The sequence below is a fragment of the Xyrauchen texanus genome, chromosome 3 (genome assembly GCF_025860055.1).
Source record: "Xyrauchen texanus isolate HMW12.3.18 chromosome 3, RBS_HiC_50CHRs, whole genome shotgun sequence".
Taxonomy (NCBI): domain Eukaryota; kingdom Metazoa; phylum Chordata; class Actinopteri; order Cypriniformes; family Catostomidae; genus Xyrauchen; species Xyrauchen texanus.
The window spans coordinates 50,952,825-50,978,354 of NC_068278.1; the positions used below are offsets into that span (position 1 = coordinate 50,952,825).

General features: G+C 37.1%; 1 protein-coding gene across 1 annotated transcript in view; it reads right to left on the reverse strand.

The window, feature by feature from the left end:
* LOC127632345 (E3 ubiquitin-protein ligase znrf3-like) overlaps positions 1-25,530 on the reverse strand; it is a 104,824-nt gene that overhangs the window by 12,540 nt on the left and 66,754 nt on the right. The window contains exon 2 of the mRNA XM_052110891.1: positions 18,375-18,497. Coding sequence (XP_051966851.1) covers positions 18,375-18,497 — 123 coding nt within the window. The remainder of the gene's footprint in view (positions 1-18,374; positions 18,498-25,530) is intronic.

The window sequence follows — 25,530 nt, forward strand, 5'->3', positions numbered from 1 at the left end:
CCTAATGCATTAACTAATATTAATAAATAACCTTATTGTAAAGTGCTGAAAATAAAATTAAATATGTAAAAGTATGGTAGTAAAAACAAGCAACATTTTGAAGGATAAAGTAATTGCATCTGATTTAATTTATGCAATATTTTATTATGCTAAAAGACATTATAGTCTTTGATGAGGCCTGTAATTTTCAATCAAAAGTTGATATGCTCAGTAAACACTGAATGAAGAAATAAAAAAATCCAGTGTGTCATTGGCTGCTGAATGATGGAACACCTCGAGAGATGAAAACCAAGTGGAAGTTAATGACTGTTTATGTCTTGTCACCGCTTAGATTAATTCATACTACCATTTCGCTGATTGACTGATCCAAAGGAATGCGGAAATAGACTCTCTAACTTGTTTGCTCCACATCAATGTGCTTAGAAGGCTTCAGCTGTGGTTCAACTCATTTGAAGATGGCAATTTCAGTTAATTATTAATAGTGCTGAATAAAAGAGCTTTAGTAGGAAAATGAGGGATTGGAGGGGCTAACAAGGAAGGGTGGGAAAGCAACAATGTGAGAGTGGGAGTGCACATGTCAAACAAACATAGAAAGAGGATAGAATCAACTTTGAACAAGCTATGCAATGTAACAACTTGCCTCATGGGAGCAGGAAATAAAAAGCTTCTTAAGATGAACCAAAAACCACCACACAAGACACTGAATTGAAATGATTTAAAATATAAATAATTAACAATGTAATAATTTGTTGAAATTTTCAGTACAATCTACAAGCCCATAAACTAGAATTGCCTAAAATAGAATATCATAAAATAGGGTGAATACAGGTCAAGTAAGACAATTTGATCGTTCACTACTGATGTTGTGTTTAAAATAGGATTCAAATGGCTACATCAATGTCATCCCTTACTAGTTTATGACAAACATAATTATGTTTTTTAGTAACTGAAGAATATTCAACTAACATTAAATTAAATAACAACAACAAAAGAAATTCACTACAGCATTCTTTGCCCCCATGTTTAAATTATTTAAGGCATTTTTGTCACTTTCAATGGCATTTTTGCCCCAAAAAGATGCAACCTTTTGGCTATCGAACATGTTGCTTTAGTTTGGAGTGATGCCTAAGCAAGAATCTCTATATTCTTCCTGCTATCTCAACTTTTCCTCTCGATTTCTCCTCCTTGTCCCTTTCTTTTTTCAGCAATTCTACACACACACACACACACACACACACACACACACACACACACACACACACACACACACACACACACACACACACACACACACACACACACACACACACACACACACACACACACACACACACACACACACACAGTCACTCTCTCCGTACTGCTATAATTAAAGTAATTAAGTCCTCAGAAAGCAAAGCTCTGCCATTACACTGTAATTTCAGGTTGTCTTCCAGCCTTTGGGTTTCCTTAAAGATAAAGGCATACTTTCCTCATTTAGAGTTTCTAACGTGTGGTGAGATTTGTATTTATTACCCTTCATTTTCTCTGAAAGTGCCAAGGCATTACTTAGGTAAGTCCTAGATTCCTGGAGGGGGAAAAATGGAAATGGAATATAAATGGAATTTATATTGACCACGTTTGCATGCTATTAAAGGAGTCATGAAGTACTATTTTTATAATTGTATTATCTTCGCTGTGGTCCATTGATAATGTTATGAAAGCTTTTTTTGCACCAAAACGGTCACAAATTAATAATATATGATCATTTTCCACCATTTCTGGCTATTGGTCTGAAACGCTCGGTTTTGGCATAAGTGCCTCATTAAAACTGCAACGTAAACACCCAATGTTTTGATTGGCTAGCATCATGCAGCCCCAAAAATTCAGTAAACTCAAATGGAAGAACATTTTAAAACAAAATTTCAATAACAGTTCCATTGCAAAGCTTTAATCATGTTTTGTCTGTTCACAAGGAATCCATGCTGACATTAGCAGAAAAAAATGCATGTACATAATCCAAAGAACAGTGAAATTACACGCATACATAATGAAGATACATTGAGGCGCACATCGCAGGAAACACACCAAAACGGTCAAAGACGTCCATTGTCAAAGACATCCTATGTTTACTATGGTTGAAAGAATGCATCCATGATGTGTTTGTGCTCAAAGCAACACAGGCAGCAGCTGAATGAATGAGAATTGCTTCTCACTTTCAGAGTTGTAACTTGACACCGTGTCTTTTGAAAGCGGCACAAGATATGTATCAAGCAGTTAAAGATGTCTGCCTAGTGCATGAATATATAAAAAAATTATCCAAAATAGTCCAGATGGGTCCCCTTAGGTTTTATGTTAGGACTAGTTAGCCACGGAAGGCCTGCTCTCTTGACTTAAATTGTGCACCAGTGGGCGGGGCCAAGGGCGCAATGACGCATGTTGTGGAATGTATAAATACAAATGAGCTACGTTTCATGATGTCACAAACAGACAAATTTCAAAACGAAACATTTCAGCAGGGTGACAACTATAAATGCTCTTTTTAGACTGAGGAAGTTTTGAGTTCAGAAATTTACAGTATGTTTTTACAGTACAGTTACCTCTTATATGTCTAAACATCAAGAAAAATTTGATTCTCCATTTCATGGCCCTTTTAAGATGGATTTTGCAGAAAGCAGCATTTTGAATCTTCATGTAAACGAGAATGCCGTTTACAAGTCCGCACTGCGGATCCCTCAGCGCACAGTATGCGTGACACAAATTGTGTCACATTGTCAAATTGCGCGATACGATCCGGAATGTGCAAAAACAAAGTTCACCTGGGCCTTAAGAGAAGGCTTAATGTGGCCATGTAAACACATAAGTAGCGTTCTGATGGGTATTTGAAGAGTGCACATGTGCATGAACAGACCGGATAACAACTGCCATAGGATGGAGCCCAACAGCAAGGCAACACAGTGGTAGTACACTGGGAAAAGCACATACACTATAAACTATACCCATTTATACACACCAATGTACAATATCAAATTACCAAGCATCGAAACAAATAAACTTGAAGTATGAAGTAAGTTTTATCATGCACATCTTAAAAGTAAAACAGCAATCCATTTATTTTCCTTCTATATGTTGGTTCTTAGGACTGAATGAGGTCCAAAGTGAGTAATGCCTTCTTTTTGTGTATTGTATGTCTCAAATTAACAGAATGGTACGATTAAGTCCAGAATGGTTCAATGACTTCAAGGTTTGTTTGAGAACAAGCTATTTTCTAAAAAAACATTCTGTCTTTTTAAGTGTATTCACACCCAAAATTCTTGATTTAAAAGAAACATTGATTGATACTATGAAGTCTAATCTAGATATTGGCTAATAACTGATATTAAAATGGCTTTCTTAGGCATTTTGGACTATTTAAACAATTCTTTAAAGCTGTGACCTAGTTGACAGAGCATTCTATATGATTTCAGTTAAATCAGTGTAAATGAATTAGTGTTTCAGATAAAGACGTGTCTCTAGGGTAGTTCTGTCACCTAAAGTTCAAGCTTACAGCAGTAAACTAGCCTCACGGCATGTGATAGTTAACTACTGCAAACAGATGGACATCTCTGCTACAGGGACAGAGAGTTTCACTGAAGTAACAATTTTCAAATGTAGCTTAAATTAGACTTAAAGATTGCATTGACATAAAATAAATATTACTGGGGATATTTTTAATAATTTTCTCTGAAGGCGAGAGGGAAAGGGATCTTAATTTCAAGATGTCACATCGTCCATGGTTATTTACCAAAAAAACGGGTATTGAATTCGGTCCGGTTAGTGGACGCAGTGACCTAACTGAAATGGCAGTCTCATTGGAGGCCCCTGTTAAGTAGTGCAGAACTAATATAGGATAATTTCAGGGAAGGCATCAGAAGACCCTGGACAGAAGGTCAATTTCTTGTTGGACCTGATCTGAGATCAGCTTTAAACAGTTGAAATGATTGAAAAGATAAAGACAAAATAACTAAAATAGTCTAAGACTGGGGTATAGAATGGAGTTTATAGACTGCACTAAATAACTTAATGGTATAATTTTCACTTTCACTTTCCCGGACTTTCAGTTTCATCATACCACGGTGGTGGAATGACCTTCCCAACTCAATCCGGGAAGCTAACTCACTCTCTATCTTCAAAAAACGGCTAAAAACACATCTTTTCCAAAAGCACTTAACCGGTCACTAAAAAAAAAAAAAAAAAAAAAAATTATTTACATTTCTTGTTGCACTTAAATCTGTTTGGTGTCTTTAAGGGCAACACTTAAAGACTTAATTTATTATGAAGAGCTTGCAGGAGGACATCTAAGTTTAAAGTCACTGTCACATATGCAAACAAACTTTGAAAGGCTCTAAAATGATAAAACAAGAGAGAGTAGATTTTGAAAAGCTGTCATGGTTATTTTGCCAGCACAGCCTGTCCTTGTAACTGTCAATGGGAAAAGTGAGCTCTTGCTCTGTAAAGACAAGTGCATTCAGAGCTTTTATCAAAGAAGTCATTATTAAGAAAGTGTGCTGTGAAATTCACGTCAATGATAAATTTAATAAAGACACCACAGCACGAGGCAAACAAACGCACACATAGAAGTTGGCTTTAACAAGGTTAACACTGCAGAGAGAGGCTCTGCTGACACTGTCTTAAGACAATCAGACTCAAAGGGCTGCGATGGGTCACTCAGAGTTTAAAAACGTGGCATCCTAAAGAAGTCAGCATCCAGTCTACCTTCACAATCACCAGCACTATGTTACAAAACCAGTCTACATACTTCAACAGTAATATTTGATATGGTTTCCTAATCGCTGTTTTATACTCATCATTCCAATGAAATCATTTTTGAAAAATAAATTACCACAAAGCCCAAACAAAAGTCATGACTAAGAGGTCTATGAATAAAAACATTAAATTAACATGTGGCTAAACGAATATTAATCTTACAAACATTTTCCATGGTAACTACAGTTTCCACCAAAGCACTATAGTTGCTACAGTTTATTTTGACTATAAAATCACCATACATTAATAAAGGATCTAATTCAAATTTGTTTAATTTATTTTTTGATGACAGTAGTGGCATACACACACGTTTACAAATCCATAGCCCAATGCACAATAAGATGGCCATTCACACAAAATAAACCCAACCATGGTGATCACAATACAAAGATAACTAATTGTTTTTAATAAAATTATGATTTTCACAAAACAAAAAGAATAATAAAGTATTATGTGAAAAGAAAGAGACAGCAGAGTAATTCAAAAGACATGAAACTAGAACAGTTTTTTCGGAAACTGAAAAAAATATATAGCAAAAAGCAAGTGGCCACTTTAATCCATGTATTACATTATTCATGAAATGAATGTTAGTGAATTGGGTCTCTGATTGCAGGATATAAAGCCAGTGTGGAGTTGTCAGATCAGAGCTGCTTGTGCTCTGTGGTGAATGAGGATGGCTAAAAATGAATGACTTTAATTAAAGAAGCTTGAGCTCTCTGCCTTCATACCTCTCTAATCTAACCTTCCCTTGAAGTGGCTCTCTGTGTGGGTGTGTGTGTGGTACATTCAAGCTAAGCTTCATGAGTGTGTGTATTTATGTCAGTGAGGGAGACACTTTGTGTGTGCATGTGTGTGTGTGTGTGTCTGTGTCTTTGTAATGGGATCTGCATTTGGCGAGCTGCGTTTCTCCCCAGGCAAACAGAACAGCAGGTTTAGACTTGGCCTATACAAGACCACAGCGTCTTTCCAACACTTTATATTAACAGAAGTTACCAGAAGACTTCAATGACTTTAAGCAGGGGGGCACAAGTTTAGTAGTGTTGGGTAAGTTATTAATAAACAAAACGAAAAAAGGCATCTCTGCACAGATTACCTTTTCAAAAATGTAAAACATGTATCTATAATTGTAATCAGATTACACAAGGAATTACTTAATGGAAATAAAATTAGCAAATTAATAATTAATTTTAATTTACTTTCTAAAACCCTGCCAAACGGGCTGGTTTAACCCTTGTGCATCAATTAAAAAAAGTTACACATAGGTTCATTATGGACAAAAATGGCCATGTCCAAAAACTGTCATAAAAATATTATAGATTTATATTTTTTTCCACTTTCACTGACATAATTTTTTTAAACAGCATCAGCTCTAATCATAATGACCAAACATTCATTCATTTTTAGAATTTTAACCCTTTAAACGCTGGTTTGTTTACATAATGCCACTGTTGTTTTTTAGGAAAAAATTAAAAATAGTAATTATTTTCAATTTAATAGATGCTAAGCAGAATTTTTTTTCTTTGATTATTAGAGCCTCGGATATGTCAATGATTAACAACAACATTCATTTTGATGCTTTCATATTTTTTATGCAGTATCAGATTTAAAAAAAGCTACCACTTAGGTCCATAATGGACAAAAATGGCCATGTCAAAAAGTGTCATAAAAATATTATAGAATAATATTTTTTCTACTTTCACTGACTTATATTTTAACCAGAATCAGTTCTAATCATAGTTACCAAACATTCATTTATTTTCAGAATTTTAACACTTTAACAACAACATTCATTTTGATGCTTATGCAGTATCAGATTTAAAAAAAGCTACCACTCAGGTCCATAATGGACAAAAATGGCCATGTCAAAAAGTGTCATAAAAATATTATAGAATAATATTTTTTCTACTTTCACTGACTTATATTTTAACCAGAATCAGTTCTAATCATAGTTACCAAACATTCATTTATTTTCAGAATTTTAACACTTTAACAACAACATTCATTTTGATGCTTATGCAGTATCAGATTTAAAAAAAGCTACCACTCAGGTCCATAATGGACAAAAATGGCCATGTCAAAAAGTGTCATAAAAATATTATAAAATAATATTTTTTCTACTTTCACTGACTTATATTTTAACCAGCATCAGTTCTAATCATAATTACCAAACATTCATTTATTTTCAGAATTTTAACACTTTAAACGCCGGTTTGTTTACATAATGCCACTGTTGTTTTTTATAAAAAATATAATAATTATAATTATTTTCAATTTAATAAATGCTAAACAGAATTTTTTTTATTTTTATTATTAGAGCCTCAGACACATACAAACCACACTCTGAAATCCATACCAACACACTCACACAATTATATATTCATAATGTATCTAATTGGCTCTATAATATGCATAAGCCAAAAACAGCAGAAAACAACAACAAAAGCGATGATATGCCAAACCTGAAAAAATGGCACGATCTGATAAAAAATATTGAAAATGTAAATTTTGAAGCCTTGCCAACATAATGAAAGCATGTTAAACAAGATTGCATAATTTTATAGTTAAATGGCACTGGGATTAAAAATCACAGTTTTAATGGGTTTCAATGTGCCATTTTTGTCCAAAACGACGCTAAGAGGGAGTATTTTGTGTAACTAGTGCAGAAAATATTTTTTTAAAGACAATAGGGTGAAATATTAAAATTCCAATAAAAATTCACACCTGTGGAAAATTTTATGCAGTTAGCATTAACACAGACAAAGTTATCAAAAAAACAAAACTGAATAAGCCAAAAATGTCCACAAGGATGCACAAGGGTTAAGTATTTCTGTAACTGCTGATCTCCTGAGATTTCTGCGCAAAACAGTCTCTAGAATTTACTTTAGGCAAAAACAAACAAAAAAAATCCAGTGAGCGGCAATTCTTTGAAAGAAAATGCCTTCTTGATGAGTGGGGTCAACACAGAATGGCGAGAATGGTTCGAACTGACAAAGTCTACGGTAACTCAGATAACTGCTCTGTGCAATTGTGGTGAGAATGCTATTCTGAGATGCGGGTTGGCGTTGGTTTGGTGGCACGAGGGGGACCTACACAATTATTAGCCAGGTGGTTTTAATGCTGAAGCTGATCGGTGTAAATAGTCTTCACACAAAATCGCAAAATAGCATTTTTGTGCTCAGCTCTGTTCTATGTATTGTTGCAAAATCTCAAAGTGTTCAATTTACAGCACTATAGATTCACTAATTGTACAGTTGTGTAATTCCAAATATGCTTGGCTGCTAAAAGTTACTATCTAAATCTAAAGTCTAAAAACCTCATAACACTTGTTTTTTTTTTATGGACAAAAGTGTGGATGAGAGCGTTTCTCTTCCTTCTTGTCTTCCTTCAGTGCACCGCCAAAATAAAAGCTTCTGCCAAAATAAAGGCCCACATAGCTATGCTGCATGCAGGTTAAGAAAATATTACATAAATATGGTACCGTTTTAAAATAATAATAATAGTTGTTGATGTTGATAATATTATACAAAAATAATAACTTCTTAATAATACCTTATTATTGGGTTCCAATCATTTTGATATGTTTTATCTGTCCATATCGTTAAGCCCTACACCAAGTAAAAGAACTGAGGAGTCTCGCATTCAATGAAGGAAAAAATCTGATGAAATCCTCTCACACGTGTTAATTCTGTTTTGTTTTCATCTTTCTCAGGGCTGTAGAGAGAAGCAAGATGGAGAGTTCTTCTTTCCTGATTCTATTGTCCCTACTGCTCCATAGCACTGTAATTCAACCACCCACAATCCCTCCCTGCGCTCACACATCTCACACTTTAACAAACGTATCTTCACCTGACACAGAAACCAACAACTTGGCACACCTGAGGCTACCAGGTGTGTTAGCCAGTCCCGTTTGCAATTTCCTACCTCCATCACAGATGAGATTTCTTTAACATCTCAAATGTTTCTACTAGAGGGCAATAAGATTAAATAGAGAGCTAATGGAGACTTTAAAGAATGTTCTCTTGAGGAAGAAAGAGATCTCAACAATGACTTAAACTGTGCTCAAATTTACCAAGGATACCAAAGTCAGGGATTTCAATAGGAACTCAAACCAAATAAGCAAATTAACCCAAAACAAAATTATTTTAACAATGCTATCATTGGTTTCTTATTTTTGTACTCTAACGTCATGTCAACAATTGTCAATTTAAATTTCTTCTATTTTATTACTTACGTTTTAGGAGAAACCCCAGAGACTAAATTGATACTTATTCGTCAACATGAAACAGCAATCGCTATGCATTTTACTTCTATCAGAAAGACTCAGGATTATGGGGATTAATATGAACTGAAACATATTTATATAATTTGGTGTAAACCCCGTCCTACAGTTCAGAGCTTGGATACTAGCTTGAACAGTCAGACCCAGCCAGAAGCAATGACGGGGGAGTGGAGCTAACCCCCGGCCACGATGGGACCTAAACTGGTGGTGACGGGGTGGAAGGGGGTGTAAACAATGGAAGTATGCCAACAATAAGAGACAGCTTAGAGGGCTTATAAAGTGGAGACTGTATTGTGATTGGATAGGATGCCTGATAGAATGAATCAGAGATCCTCCCGCTAGGAAATTTACATGGGTGTGGGTTTGGAAATAAAAAAGTTGATTCAGTGGCGGATCAAGTTATTACATGTTGAAGAAAGATTACGAAGACATCATTTTTTTCTTTGGAATAATGTGCATTGTAGAATCGTTCACAGTAAAACCAGAAATGCCAATTAAGAAAGTAAATAGGGTCAATTATGATTTCATGTTTATTCCAAATTAAACAAGCTGTGAAAGGGCAACATCTGAAAAAAAACATTTTCCTCTTTGCTATTTTTCTGCATCTCCGTCTTGTGGTGTAGGTCTGTCTCTATCATCCCCCTTTTCATTTTGTTTGGTTTCTCTTGATTTTCTTTACTCCCTCTGCCCCTCCTTTCTAAAGTCCTCAAACTTCCTCTCAATTAGCAGGTGTGCTAACGCTTTGTTCTCCCCTTCTCTCTTTCTGTAGCCCTCCAAGTCATTCACAGTTGACCCCCTTACATACACAACCCCTCTTCACACACATACGCACATACACATCCACAGAGATACCACCCCCCTCAGGAGTATAAAAGAGTCTTAAAACTCCGGGATGGAACTTAATCCATGAAAGAAAAAGTGAAAAAAAAAAAAAAAAAGCCAGCCAAGTGGCTCAGCCCATCCCAGCATGGCACGGCGTTCAAAGAGAAACACACACATACTATTACAGCGTCTGGCAGACACAACATTGCACGCTCTGTTCGCCTTTTCAGTTAGCTGCAACACCCTACAGTTGTCTTAAAGGGATAGCTTACACAAAAATGGGTAATTTCCATTTACTCACCTTCAAGTTGTTCCAAACCAAATTACCTTCTTTTTTGCATGGAACAAAAAAGGAGATGTTACGCTAAATGTTAGCATTAATTTACTTTGTCATTCGTTTTCATAGAATAAAAGTGAAATGTGACTAGGGACAAAGCATCTTTAAAATTCTGCTAGATACGACTAAGATGGAAAGTCATACAGATTTTGAATGGCATGGAGGAGAGTAAACAATGACAAAATTTTATTTTTATGTGAGCAATGCCTTTTAAAAAGTGCTTTCATATTCAACTCGATTAATTTTGGAAGAGTGCGCTGGAAAATCCACAGGTGATTTGCAAAGTCTTTGATATTGGTTCCCTTGCACGAAAACAAAATACTTCCTGGGGGAGCTCTTTGAACTAAGATACTGCCATGGTATTTTCCCTGGCAGCTTATCCGTATCTCTCTCTAACTTACCACCCCCCCGCCCCCCCCTCTCTCTCTCTCTCCACCCCTTTTCCTCAAGCTCTTGTCTTAAGCTCCCCGGGTTTCTTTTCTTCTCTTTTTAAATAGAGGCCAGGACTGTGAAGTCTAATAATGGTCATTTTGCCTCCCATTGAAGGCCGGGTAATTCTGCCAGGCCTTGGTTCACTTTGAAACACATGACACAGGGAGCTTCCCAGTGGCCATGGCAACTCACTCAGTGGGTTCCAAAGCCATTATTTCATACTTGCAGAGGGACAGAAAACCTGCCGGCCAATAGAAAGAGGGTCCACCCATGGGGAGAAAACCTTTGACACCAAGCAAAGGAAAACCCAGTGAGATAATATCAGCATACACAAACATAAAAGAGAAACCCCAGAGCTAGGGCCCCATCGGTGCTCAGTGCTTCAAAAACGCAAAACGTCCCCCCTCCCATTCCTCCTACTTGTTGATGGTGTCGGTGTGCCTTTTTGCAATGAAATGTATATTTGCAGCTTTAATTAAAAACAATTCTTTCGAATCCCAGAGCATGCGGAGTGACTCCAGCCAGGTCTCCTAAGCAACCAAATTGGCCCAGTTGCTAGGGAGGGTAGAGTCACATGGGGTAACATCCTTGTGGTCACTATAAATGTGGTCCGCTTTCGTTGGGGCGCTTGGAGAGTTGTGCGTGGATGCCGCGGTGGATGGCGTGAAGGCTCCACGCGCACTATGTCTCCGCGGTAACACACTCAAGCCACGTGATAAGATGCGCGAGTTGACAGTCTCAGACGCAGGGGCAACTGAGATTTGTCCTCCGCCACCCGGATTGAAGCGAGTCACTATGCCACCATGAGGACTTAGAGTGCATTGTGAATTGGTTATTCAAAATTACGGGAAAAAAAAGGACAGAATGTTCATTTTTGGTGAACTGTTAGTTTAAAAAAAAATTATATAATGATATCTACAATATATACACTACATTCCTATATATATAGTAGTGTCTCAAACTCTATTTCTCTGGCTGTGTAGCCTCATTTCTCTCTGATTTTAAATTGAGGTGACTCAAGTGCCATGCAGTCAAGCAGCAGGTGGGTGGAGGAGCTTCAAGCCGTCTCCGGCTTGCATCAAGATTTAGCTTCCTTTCTAGAGTAATTACAGCACACGAGGAGTAAATGTTTTAGCTCATGAAAGAGTTCATCAAACGGTGATGAATGAGAAAATGTGCGCGTGGATGAAAGCCTGGAATTTGATTTAAACACTTTTACAAGTGTTGATTGGCAACACCAATTTACAAAAATGTACCAAAATATGCATTTTTATCATTAGTTTTTCAAAATTTTGTTCACATTTTAGCTTTTTAAAAATGTGCAAATCCATGTAATCCAGTATTGAAATAGTAAATATTATATTGAGTATACGTACATACTGTTACATGTTTATTGTTTACATGCATCATTTGTGCTATTTATAAAGTATTTATATTGATTTGTAGAACACGTACTAAAACAAAACTCTCTCTTAAGAATACCAGCAGTTCAGCGACTTTTTACTCTCAACATTCATTGGATCCCAGTGCTAAACTTCTTCGCCACTATACTACTCAATCACTTGTGAATGAAATCTGAACATTTACCAGCCAGTGGCTAATCACAGATCATTTTGATCACATAGCGCACAATCTGGTTGCATATGCAAGTGATTTACCTGCATTATAGAGGGTTGCTGCATTGAGTTAATGATCGATCATTGGATTTCAAAAATTGACATTGAGATTGCTCAAATGGAGATCATGATGCATCAGAAAAACTATTACCATGGTACCACATCCCATAAAATATGCAATTACCATGATGCTTTTTTGTAAGTGAAAAAACAGAAGAGGCAGACTTTCGACAATGTGGTATCACACACAACCACACTTAAGTCGTGCAGTGGTAACGGGAAGACAGTCAGAAGATGAAAGGACAGAACCCACAGTTGGTTTTGCATGTGTCAGATAGAGCAGAGCACATCATGCTGGAAAAGAGACAATAACTGAGAGAAAGAGAGAGAGACCAACAAACAAGGGACCTGCTGGGAATATATAAGGTACATTCACTGTAACAGAAAATAAAAAATAATACATAAATACACTAGGGCTGAAATTGACAATAAACTATTTTTTAAATAGTCGTTTGATCTCATTTAACGTAACAAGAGATCACATTAAACTCTAATGATGAGAGCAGCACTGCAGTTTGCGACTGACTGAGGAGAGGAAGAATTACACAGCTCACACACTCTAAACTATCCAAACAGCTTCAGGTGATATAGATCGCAAAGTATGATGGAATTATAATGCAAAAATAAGTAAATACAGAAGCACTCACATTGTGGAATATGTGGTGCTGGAGCTGCCGCTCCGCTGAAGCAAAACTTGCGTGTCGAGCATCTTTAAAGGAAACGCCCGGCATTACATCTTCAATGCAGTTATATTTAATGGGTTATAGCTTTGTTAAAGTTCAAATACTGAAGCCGATCATGTAAATAACTACAAACTCCGAAACTGACATTTCTCTGTGCGGTCAGCACCTCATCTGAGTTGCGCAAATGTCCCGATCTAAGGGGGAGAGATTGAAACTGTACCCGGCTGAGGCACACTCTGTCACAGGGATGCTCATCCTTTGAGCGTACATGCTTGCTGCAGCTAGATTATAACGTGATGGCTCGCAACTTTTGAATCATAATATATATGTCACTGTGTATTTCTTGTTGTGAATAAAATTGGCAATACTCAGCTTTATTAATAAGAGAGAGTGTTTGTTTTTGTGAGTTAAAGATGGATTGAAATAAACAGAAAGGTGAGAGAGGGTAGTCTTCGCCCCATTATACACGGCAACAAAATACGTTTTAGATGTTTTTGTTTTGGCTTATTTTCCAATATAAACATCTAAAACTCGTACATTTTCTTTAGCAGCTATACTGCAGAAGAAAAAATTCTTATCTGAGAATGTTGAATATAATATTCAAATTACAAATCTTGAATATAAGTATATTTTCTCTTTAGTGCACTCGCAGAAGTATAACAAAGTGAAAACAATATATACAAAATACACTTATATTTAAGATGCATTCTCTTAAAGCAAGTCTAAATATCTTCTATGTTGCTTCTCAAGTAAATGTATCTTGTTTTAAGGATTTTTAGAACATTTTAAAATGGAAAACTAGACAAAACACTTGATAATAGGATTTTTTGCAGTGAAGTTCTTTACAGAATTAAACTTAATAAAAATATTTTTAGAAGAATATCTCAGCTCGGTAGGTCCATACAATGCAAGTAAATGGTGACCAAATGTTTGAAGCTCCAAAAAACATTATTGGGTCATTCCAAGTAACCCATAAGAATCCAGTGGGTTATTAAACCATGTCTTCTTAAGTGATCTAATCAGTTTTGGGTGAGTATAGACCAAAATATAACTCCTTTTTTCATTATAAATCTTAACATCAGCAGTCTCCTTGGCAATCATGTTTTTAAGCTTGAATACACTTCCTAGCGTCATCTAGCGCTATGTTCCTAGCGCCATCTAGCGCACGCATAAGGAAGTGTGTTTGAGCTTTAAATCAAGATTGGCCTAGAGACCGCAAATGTCAAGCTTTCTAATGAAAAAGGAGTCATATTTTGGTCTGTACTCACCCAAAACCGATTGGATCACTTAAGACATGGATAAATAACCAACTGCAGTCTTGTGGATTACTTTTATGCTGCCTTTGTGTTTCATGGAGCTTCAAAGTTTTGGTCACCATTCACATGCATTGTATGGACTAACAGAGCTGAAATATTCTTCTAAAAATCTTAATGTGTGTTCTGCAGAAGAAAGTAAGTCAGACACATCTGGGACGGCACGAGGGTGAGTAAATGATTAGAAAATGTTAATTCTTGGGTGAAATAATCCTTTAAATGCACCAAGAAATGTTTTGCTTGTTTCACAGGCTGACATGACAGTTGTCTTGGCTTTATACTGGCACCTATCAGCGTGTATACATCACGCAAAAGCAAATGTTTACAGTATATAGAAACACTCTATTCACAGTTGTAGGCATATGTCATGATCAATCTATTTCACAACTGAAAGTGTTTGATAAAAAAATTAGAACAAGACTAATGTAGGTGAGAAAGAATGATGTGACACAGAACAAAAGACAGAGCACGAACGAGAGAGGAAGCAGGAGAGGTGGAAGGTGAGCAGACCGATAGCTCTCTGAGGACATAGATAGGAAACAGAGGAAGAAACTGTGTACATATACATGTCAGTGGGGCAGCTCCATCAAGACCTTACACAAACTGGAGAAGCCTACATGACTGTCTAGCACACACAAATACATAGACTGGGGTTTAACAAACATAAGCCTTCACATCTTACAGTAAAGACACAGAGTCAACCATTGTTTAAACAAACAGATAGTCCTGTCCCAAACCCATGCCTTTGGTTGAGCCAGTGTTGCCAAGTTGGGCCGTTCAGGATCCTCAAACAAACAAAGCATTGTGTTGATAATGCCACAGAACCAGTGTTTACACTCTTCAGAAATTCGAACTACAAATGGTTTGCAATCTTGCAATCCTCCCATAAAGAACATCAAAGACAAGGCAACACTGCCAAAATTCTGATCACCGCTGAATATATCCGAATGTCTCAATCCAATGGTTCAGCAATCCCCAGAGAAAGAAAGAGCGAAAATTATTAGAAAGGGTGATGCTTTATTTTTTTAACCAAAAGTTTAAGCATTCTGACAAAGGGAAAAAGAGAAAGAGTGAACAAAAAGAGCAAAACAAAAATATGGCTAGGGCAGCCTGGCATAAGCAGGTCAATGGGACACTGGTGAGGCTGGACAGACACTGGTGCTGGGCCTGGAATGAGAACCCCAGCTGACCATAGGCTTATATCAAAGCCCCGATTATGACAGCAGACTCTCTAATTATAGCACTGGTACAAAAGGGGAGGATGTTTTTCCATCCCCCTTATTATGAAAGAAAAAGAGAATTTGTTTACCCCTTTCACCCAACTTGAACTTTCCCGAAAACTATTTACCAAATTAATTTATCAAACACTATAACCATAATTAATATCGACAGGAACGGAGCACCGTTTGGAATAAAGGCAGTTTTATAGAATTTACACTCATTTCTTGACATGTTTTGACAGCGGTCTCTCTAATTATAGCACTGGCACAAAAGGAGAGGATGTTTTTCTATCCCCTTATTATGAAAGAAAAAGAGATGGAATGTGTTTCAGCCCTTTCACCCAACTTGAACTTTCCGGAAATCTATTTACCAAATAAATATTCAAACACTATAACCAACATTGATATCGACAGGAACGAAGCACCGTTTGGAATAAAGAAGGCAGTTTTTTAAAGAAGGAAAATGTTTACATTGCGGTTTGTGACTTTCAGGTAGCTAAGGATAGATGCCGAAAAAAATAAGGCAAATCCCAAAGCACCAAAGTACCAAACAATAGTCTAAAATGATCAAAATCTCAATGAGAATCCAAAAGGGAAAATATCATGTATATTTTTAAGCCCATACACACATTAAACATGGGAAAACATTCAGCTGTTTGAAAGCATGAGGGTCCTGCCAAGTATAAATGTGAGGAAATCCTCTCTTATCCCCATACAAGATACAACATACAAATATATATTAGTGTCTTTAGACTGCAGAAAGCTCTGCTATGATTCATTTGCATCTGGATTTGTCTAATGTGGCTACAGGACACAGGTCACTGAAAGCATTCTTCCACCATTTCCTGTTTTAAAGGCAAAATTATAACATCACAGTAGCAAAATCAGTTCTGCAAATCAGGTGACACTATCTGGGTAATATATGACGTCGGTCTTGCGCAACACTACCATTCAACCGCCTCTGTAAATTGTAACACTGAGTGGAGTTATTGCTCTTTGCTGCACTGGCATTGCTATTTGGCCCTTTCTCCATTAGGAATTTCACTGAAATTGACCTTGAACAATGGGCAGCGTAATATGAAATTGTTCACCAAATGAAAATTATGCAACTTCTTTTTTCTACTGATAACGGTGTTGTGGGGCAAAATACAGAACTGTAGACCACTGCTACTTGGTCCTGCTTTCTCACCTCCCCATGTATTAAAAATGCATGGGCAATGTCACTTGAGATATATTTCTAACAGTACAATATACAGTTGAAGTCAGAAGTATACATACAACTTAGCCAAATATATTTAAACTCAGTTTTTCACAATTCCTGACATTTAATCATAGAAAACTTTCCCCGGGCCTTGTGATAGCCACTCCAAAACCTTGACTTGGTTTTCTTTAAACCATTTTGCCACAAATTTAGAGGTATGATTGTGATCATTGTCCATTTGGAAGACCCATTTGTGACCAAGCTTTAACTTCATGGCTGATGTCTTGAGATGTTGCTTCAATATATCCACATTATTTTCCTTCCTCGTGATGCTGTCTATTCTGTGAAGTGCACAGTCCCTCCTGCAGCAAAGCACCCCCACAACATGATGCTGCCACCACCATGCTTCATGGTTGGGATGGTGTTCTTTGGCTTGCAAGCCTCACCCTTTTTCCTCCAAACATAACGATGGTCATTATGGCCAAAAAGTTAAATGCTTGTTTCATCAGACCAGAGGACATTTCTCCATTGAGATCTTGGTCCCCATGTGCAATTGCAAACTGTTGTCTGGCTTTTTTTTATGGCTGTTTTAGAGCAGTGGCTTCTTCCTTGCTGAGAAGCCTTTCAGGTTATGTCGATATAGGACTCGTTTTACTGTGGATACAGATACTTGTCTACCGGTTTCCTCCAGCATCTTCACAAGATCCTTTGCATTTGTTCTTGGATTGATTTGCACTTTTAGCACGAAATTACGTTCATCACTAGGAGACAGAATGAGTCTCTTTCCTGCATGGTCCCTTGGTGTTTATACTTGCATACTATTGTTTGTACAGATGAGCGTGGTACCTTCAGGTGTTTGGAAATAGCTTCCAAGGTTGAACCAGACTTGTAGAGGTCCACAATTCCTTTTCTGAGGTCTTGGCTGATGTATTTTGATTCTCCCACAATGTCAAGCAAAGAGGAACGGAGTTTGAAGCGAGGCTCTAAAATACATCCACAGGTACACCTCCAACTGACTCCATTTAGCTTATCAGAAGCTAATTGGCTAATTGCCTAAAGGCTTGACATATTTATATGGAATTTTCCAAGCTGCTTAAAGGCACAGCTAACTTAATGAATGCAAACTTCTGACCCACTGGAATTGTGATATAGTCAATTAAAATTGAAACAGTGTGTAAACTTGTTGTAAAAATTACTTGTGTCCTAAACGACTTGCCAAAACTAAAGTTTGCATATATTAAATCTGTGGAGTGGTTAAAAATGAGTTTTAATGACTTCAACCCAAGTGTACATAAACATCTGACTTCAACTATAAGTAGAATGGTGACAAAGGAATCCTTACTCACCCTCAGGGTTTTCCCATATGACTTTCTTTTTATCCATATGTTAAGCAATATGTACACTTTCAGTCATCGTTCACTTTCATTGCATATTTTTTCCATAAAATGAAATTAAAAGGTGACTGAGGATAAATCCTGCAGGTTTGGAACAACTAGAAGGTGAGTAAATACTGCGAGTATTTTCATTTTTGGGTTAACTATTACATTTAATTCGAAAATACATTATTGCAGAACTGCTTCGAAGCATAGTCAGCAAACATGAAAGCTCTCTGTAATGCATCCTTACCTTGCCCAGTACAGTGAGACAGCTAGGGTCCAACTCGGGCTGCTCCAGTTTGACCACGCCCACCCAGCCATATTCATACAAATCCTCTTCATCGTTGTTGTTACACAGCCCCAATGGGTGCATCTGCAAAGACATTGGAAAACTCCTTTGAGAAATGCAATATTTTCTAATTAAATTGAATAGAAATGCTGAAATTTTCCTCACAAAAAACAATCAGAAATTGCCATCAACACTAATTAAAGGAAAATGCATGCAATATTTATCTAAAGCAGTGCTTTGGGAAAGATGATGCAGTCTAGTCATAAATTGGTGCACAAACAAGGTTGGTACATGGACTTAATTTTTTGGTGAAAATATTCCCTAAAGAAAAAAGTTTATATTATTATACATTAAATTTACACGATATGCAATAACCTTAGTTCAGGATATTGCACCATATCTCCACTTCCTTTTACTAACTGCCCTATACTGAAGTGCCATGCCACACCCAAAGGCCAGAGAAGCTCTGGAAACGATAAAAGCTATGAATGAGTTGAACGTAATATCCACTAGTGTCCAGGTATAGCAGGTGGTTTGGAATATCATGCAGATTCTCCCGCTCTTGGCACCCTTCCTATCAGAGTCTTTTTAAGTTGTTCTAAGTGTGAAATCTGGCGCTTTGTGTTGAAAACTGACAACATGTATGTTTATCAATGAAGATCTCCTGGTAGATAAAATCCTCTTAAAATGAGAAAACTAGGCTAAAGTTTATTGAGTAATTACATAACTGCAGAATGAGGCCATGCATTGTATGAGGATAGGTTTATTACTTCATTAGTGCTGTTAGTGTAAACTGACGATAATTTCACAGACGTTGCTGGAAATTTTATATTAAATGATTGATAGTTTAGCTTTGCTGACCTTCGCTTGAAATGCATAGTGAAAAACTCTAACCAAAAGATAGAAATCCAGATAAAGAAATTCAAACTAGTTGAGGCAACAAGTAGTTTTATTTAGTTTCAGCTTAAGGTAGATTTTCAAAAGTAAATCTTAAATAAAACTCCATGACAAGTGATACATTTTGTTTAACATTAATGACCTTTTGAATACCCAACACATAGAAATTAACACTCTGAAAAGGCTGATTATCATCTTAATTCAGATATCAAAACCCACATCGGGTCCAAAGAGGCCTGAGATTTCACATTTGCATTAAAGTTTGCAAAACTGATGTTATGACATTTTATCCTATTAGACTGTCAGCATAGTTCTCTCTTACATCCCTTTTCCACCAAAATTGTTTTGCCGAGCATGTGCTCCGCTGGTTCACGACCAGGGCAATCTGGAGCCTATTGTAAACCAGCCACGCTTTTCCACTGACCTGAGAGCCGAACGGTGACATAACAGGTTACTGTCTACGCGGTAGTTTCACGTGACTACCTCAAACATCAACAGTGTGTTTGTATACAGCTTTTACTCTTGTTTTTGAGGACATATTTAAACATACGGATTAATGCAATCCATCAATATTACATTGCTCAAGAAGATTGTCAGAGACAACATCTACGCTAAATACGACATATTGTATAAACTATGGCTTAACATGCTAAGTTCTGTAAACTGTTACAGTGGAATCGTTATTAGCATTGGCTTAGCTGATGGTTGTATTTTGATTTTTGCCATAGCATATAATGTTATTGATAGAGAATCCCACCATTTTCCTTAACAGATAGCCGCAATCTTCAAAACTTAGTGAGTGGCTCGTCAAAAATCCCCTTACAGAACAAAACATGCACAAAATAAGATGACAACAGTATAAGAAAAGCTAGCAAAGTTGGCAAATATAACAACTGAGATCAGCTGCAGAGGACACCAGCGACTCACTGTTTATTAAGCATAAACATTAAGCATTATGCATTACTGGCTGAATTCAATGCCCCGGTTTGTTAGCTGGCTGGTCGGTGTCCGAGTCCAAAACAATGTTGCTCCTTCCACTGTCACTTTTTCTTATGTCCTTCTTATGTTCCTTTTACTCCCTTAAGTGTTTTTCAATTTATTTATGATTTGGTCACTTGTCCGATTTAATTCACGGTGCATCATTTTGTGCTGTAATTTTATTGTCGTAGAGTATTTTTTCTTTGCAATCTCTCTAGTTTATCTTGGATATTTACTATATCGCAAGTAGAGCACGTTTCTCCCAGGAAACCGCACCCGAACCATGTTGGTGGAAAAGGGCTATTAATGGCCAGCATTGCATTAAAGCAGCTTTGTAAGGTTGCCTCAGAGTTGAGGAGGACCTCTGATACTTGGATCCCTGTCAGGACTTTTATTTTCTTCTTTGAGACACTGTTGTTAAATGATGCCTTTTCTAATCAATGATCACAAACAAAAGTATCACTTCAATGCCTTAGGAACCTTGCATTGCAATGAGGATTATTCAACATAATTAAACATTTAATTGTGGTCTTGCAAAACAGTGGCCTATCAAAGTTGGGTCAAGGATGGCAAACATAATTGTGACCAATGCAGTGCCACACAAGTCAAGTTTACTTTGCAGTGTTCCCCAATCCCAGTCCAGGAGTACAACAAAACCTGCACATTTTGCATGTCTTCCTTATTCAACACATCTGATTAAACCCATCAGCCTGTTAGTAGAGGCTTCTGAATGACCTGAATTGGGTGTGTCGAATATGTTAAGCATCCAAAATATGCAGTGTTGGGGTTCTCCTGGACTGGTTCTCAAAGATTGGGAAACATTGGTCTACCATGCCGATAGACTTTTATCCCCTTCTCACACCTGCAACCAGGTAAATTACAGGAAAATCATTGGGTTGCCTTTATTGGTAAATGTACCACACCTGCTGTTCACACATGAAACTACTTTCCATCTTTTTTCCGTTTCACTACCCTTCACACATCAGCACCAAAGGCCATTAAACTATGTGACGTTATTTGCTGGAAATGTGGGATTTTAGTGGGGTCCAGATTTTTGGCAAATGTTTTAAATTATACACTTGCTTAAGACTCAATGACATCGTATGCGATGACTTAAAATGAGACTGTTGAACTTCAGAGAACAAAATGCTAGCATCCGAAGGCGGAGACACAATCCGTGGCTGAAAAGAAAAGTAACATAGGCCCTATATGTATTTTGCTACACAGAGGTCTGCACGAAGAACAAGGATTCATCAGAGAATACATGGGAAATCGCTTCCTTTCAGTTGTCGGGAAATGTAATGTCGCTCTGATGAAGAGAAGCACTCTAGTTTCACTATCTGGCCAATTTGTTGAAATTTCTTACTTCCTAGTAATAGTGTAATCTCCGACAGAACATTCTTACGTCAGCACACCCTGACATCATAAAAACCAAAACCGGTGATCTTATGGCTCAATTCACACACACAATCAATATGGAAATGTATAGGTAATGATACAACTTCACATTAAGGAAAATTGCCAGAGCAAAATTTACCAGTATTTTCAAAAGGGTAGTGTTTACACATGACCTCTAAATTGGAAATTGTATGTCATTTACTGGAAAAGTCTGTATGTGAAACTGCCCCAATGGTTTCACTGTCTCGTGCTTTGAAGTAAGGTTGATTGAGGCAGGCTAATTTGTAATAACTGAAAAATATTATACTAGAACATTTGAGGATCACACTAAAACTGATAATTCAACTACACCTGCAACCTCTTGTACACCACACTGAATTTTAGAACAGGTACCCAATACTTGTTACCACTCACACAAACATTCCCCCCAATTCGCCCCAACTTATTTTCCCAGCTAGCCCCTACTACTGACTGAATGCCCAAATGCACACTTTTCTCCGGCCCCTGGTTCTCAATCGCCTCTCTGTACTCCTTCTCCTCTTTCTGTCCTTTGTTCTGTGCTATGCCTGGCCATCTCTTTATTACCACAAGAGGTGTCTCTTGCTCAGTTCTCCCACCCTCAAGGTCTCTCCTATTTATCCATCTCTCATTCCAAAGTAAAAGTTTCACTTTTAATTGACCATATAACAATTCCAGTGTGTCCAAAGTTTACATACACTAAGTTAACTGTGCCTTTAAGCAGCTTGGAATATTCCAGAAAATGATGTCAAGCCTTTAAGCAATTACCTTCTGATAGGCTAATTAGAGTCAATTGGAGGTGTACCTGTGGATGTATTTTAAGGCCTACCTTCAAAATCAAAAGAAATCAGCCAAGACCTCAGAAAAAAATTGTGGAACTCCACAAGTTTGGGTCATCCTTGGGAGCAATTTCCAAATGCCTTAAGGTACCACATTAATCTGTATAAACAATAGTACACAAGTATAAACACCATGTGACCACACAGCTATCATACCGCTCAAGAAGGAGATGCATTCCGTCTCCTAGAGTTGAACGTAGTTTGGTGCAAAAAGTGCAAATCAATCCCAGAACAACAGCAGCAAAGGACCTTGTGAAAATGCTGGGGAAACAGGTATAAAAGTATCTATATCCACAGTAAAATTAGTCCTATATCGACATAACCTGAAAGGCCTGCTCAGCGAGGAAGAAGCCACTGCTCCAAAACAGCCATAAAAAGCCAGACAACAGTTTGCAAGTGCACATGGGGACAAAAATCTTTTTGGAGAAATGTCTTCTGGTCTGATGAAACTTGCACTTCACAAAATAGATGGCATCATGAGTAGGGCTGGGCGATTAATAAAATTTTATTTTCAATTACTATTTTGGCTTCCAATGATTATGAAAACAAGATAATTGAAATAAAATGTGTTATATCTTTAAAGCAACTTTTATTAAAGTTCAAATAATAAGGAAGCAGGTTATAAAAATAAACACCGAACATGGCATTTCTCTGTGGTCAGCACCGCGTCTATGAGTTGCGTGAAGTGACTGGGGAAGAGACACACTCTGGCACGGGGACGCTCGTCACTCGCACACATTTGCTGCAGCAAGATTATACCCGAAATTTAGTGAATCATAATATATGCTGCTCGAATCGCTGCCTCTCTGGCAGACATCTCAGCCTGGATGAAGGAACACCACCTGCAACTCAACCCAGCCAAGACTGAACTCCTTGCCTTTCCATCCAACTCTGCTGTTGAACACAACATCCCCATGCAGCTGGGTTCAACTACAGTATTGCCTTCCAAAACGGTCAGAAATCTAGGGGTAACCATCGATAACAAGCTAAATATCACAGACCAAATCTCAAAGACTGCAAGATCATGTAGATTTACACTCTACAATATCAGGAAAATAAGACCCTTCCTCTCTGAACATGCCACAAAAACTGCTTGTTCAGTCACTTGTCATAACTAGACTGGACTACTGTAACTCTCTCATTGCAGGCCTTCCTGCATGTGCAATTAGACCACTGCAAATGATCCAGAATGCAGCAGCATGTCTGGTCTTTAATGAACCAAAGAGAGCGCATGTTACACCACTTTTTGTCTCTCTCCACTGGTTGCCGGTTGATGCACAAAAAAAGCATCTGCCAAATGAATAAATGTAAATGTAAATATGCGTCACATTTACAGTCTTATCATGAAGAAAATCGGTGATACGCAGCCCTATTAAGAAGAGAGTGTTTGTTTTTTGTGAGTTAAAGATGGATTGAAGTGAACAAAGGTGAGTGTAATCTTAGCCCATTATACACGGGAACAAAATAAGTTTTTGATTAGTCTTGTTTGGCTTGTTTTCCAAAATAATATCTAAAACTCCTTTAAAACAATGTACATTTACTTTAGGAGCTACACTGCAGAAGACAAAATTGTTATCGGAGAACGCTGAATGCATAATTTAATCAGGGCTCGACCGGGACAAGTGGATTTTTGAAGGGGCAAGTGAAGGAGAATTTTACTCACCCGACCGGACAAGCAGACTGATTAAAATGCCAATAATGAAGAAAAACAAATCCCAGCTATATTTGTGATAGCCTAGGCCTGTGTCACTTATTAGAAAGATAATATTCCTATTCTGCTGTTGAAAGTAATCCAGAGCACATCATTTTATAATTCACTAGCGATCTAGTAACAACTGTGCCCCGTTTGATTGACTGGCGGCGTATGTGTGTGTGCTGAAAATGTTTACGAAAATGCTTATGCTAATGCACACCTGAACGGTCAAATACATTTAAAAATTCCACCAAAATGCTATTTTGGTGAGATATTCATGTAAACACAGAGAGTGATGTCTAAAGTGAACGTTAACAGCAGAGGAAAAAAAAAAAAGAGGATTTGTATTCAAATGTCGGATTTATATGTATAAATGTAAGCTAATGGACCTGCTGTCTAGTGTGTTGTTATAATAATCAAACAACTATAACAAGAAAGTGAGAAAACACTCACTGCTCTTGACTGGGTAACTTTAGTAGCTTTAAAAAGTATTAATGTATTATAATCATACAGTAAAGACCAGTAGTATTTTTATGTTCCTTTTCATTCTGAATGTTTACTTGAATACATAAAGCTGCTGTTAAAAACTTTTAAAGCTGTCAAAAATAACTAATCTTAATATTAATTTGTTAATTATTTTTAATCTATTTCTATTCATTGCTGTTTTTATTGTTATTTTATTACTGAATGTTTACTAGTCATGAATAATTACTTGAGAACTTGAAACCATTCATTCAACTTCAAACAAATTAGTTAGTGTTATTATTTATAGGAGTGGTGGTTTTGTAGTGGACTAAAGCACATAACTGGTAATCAGAAGGTTGCTGGTTCAATCCCCACAGCCACCACCATTGTGTCCTTGAGCAAGACCTCAAACCTGACTCGGTTACACTAGTTCTGTCTGGAGGAATGGGCCAAAATTCCAGCAACTTATTGTGAGAAGCTTGAGGAAGGCTACCCAAAACGTTTGACCCAAGTTTAAAGGCAATGCTACAAAATACTAACAAAGTGTATGTAATCTTCTGACCCACTGGGAATATGATGAAAGAATATGAACATGAATAAAAGTTTAAATAAATAATTCTCTCTACTATTATTCTGATATTTCACATTCTTAAAATAAAAAACTGAGTTTAAATGTATTTGGCTATGGTGCATGTAAACTTCTGACTTCAACTGTAGTAGTAAATAGTCTGCATGTGTAGCATGCTGCAGTGAATGAGTGTTGAGAATTCTTTGCTAAAAAATATTTGTATAAGAATGCAGCCTTCTAAGTACCTTTGTATAATCATAT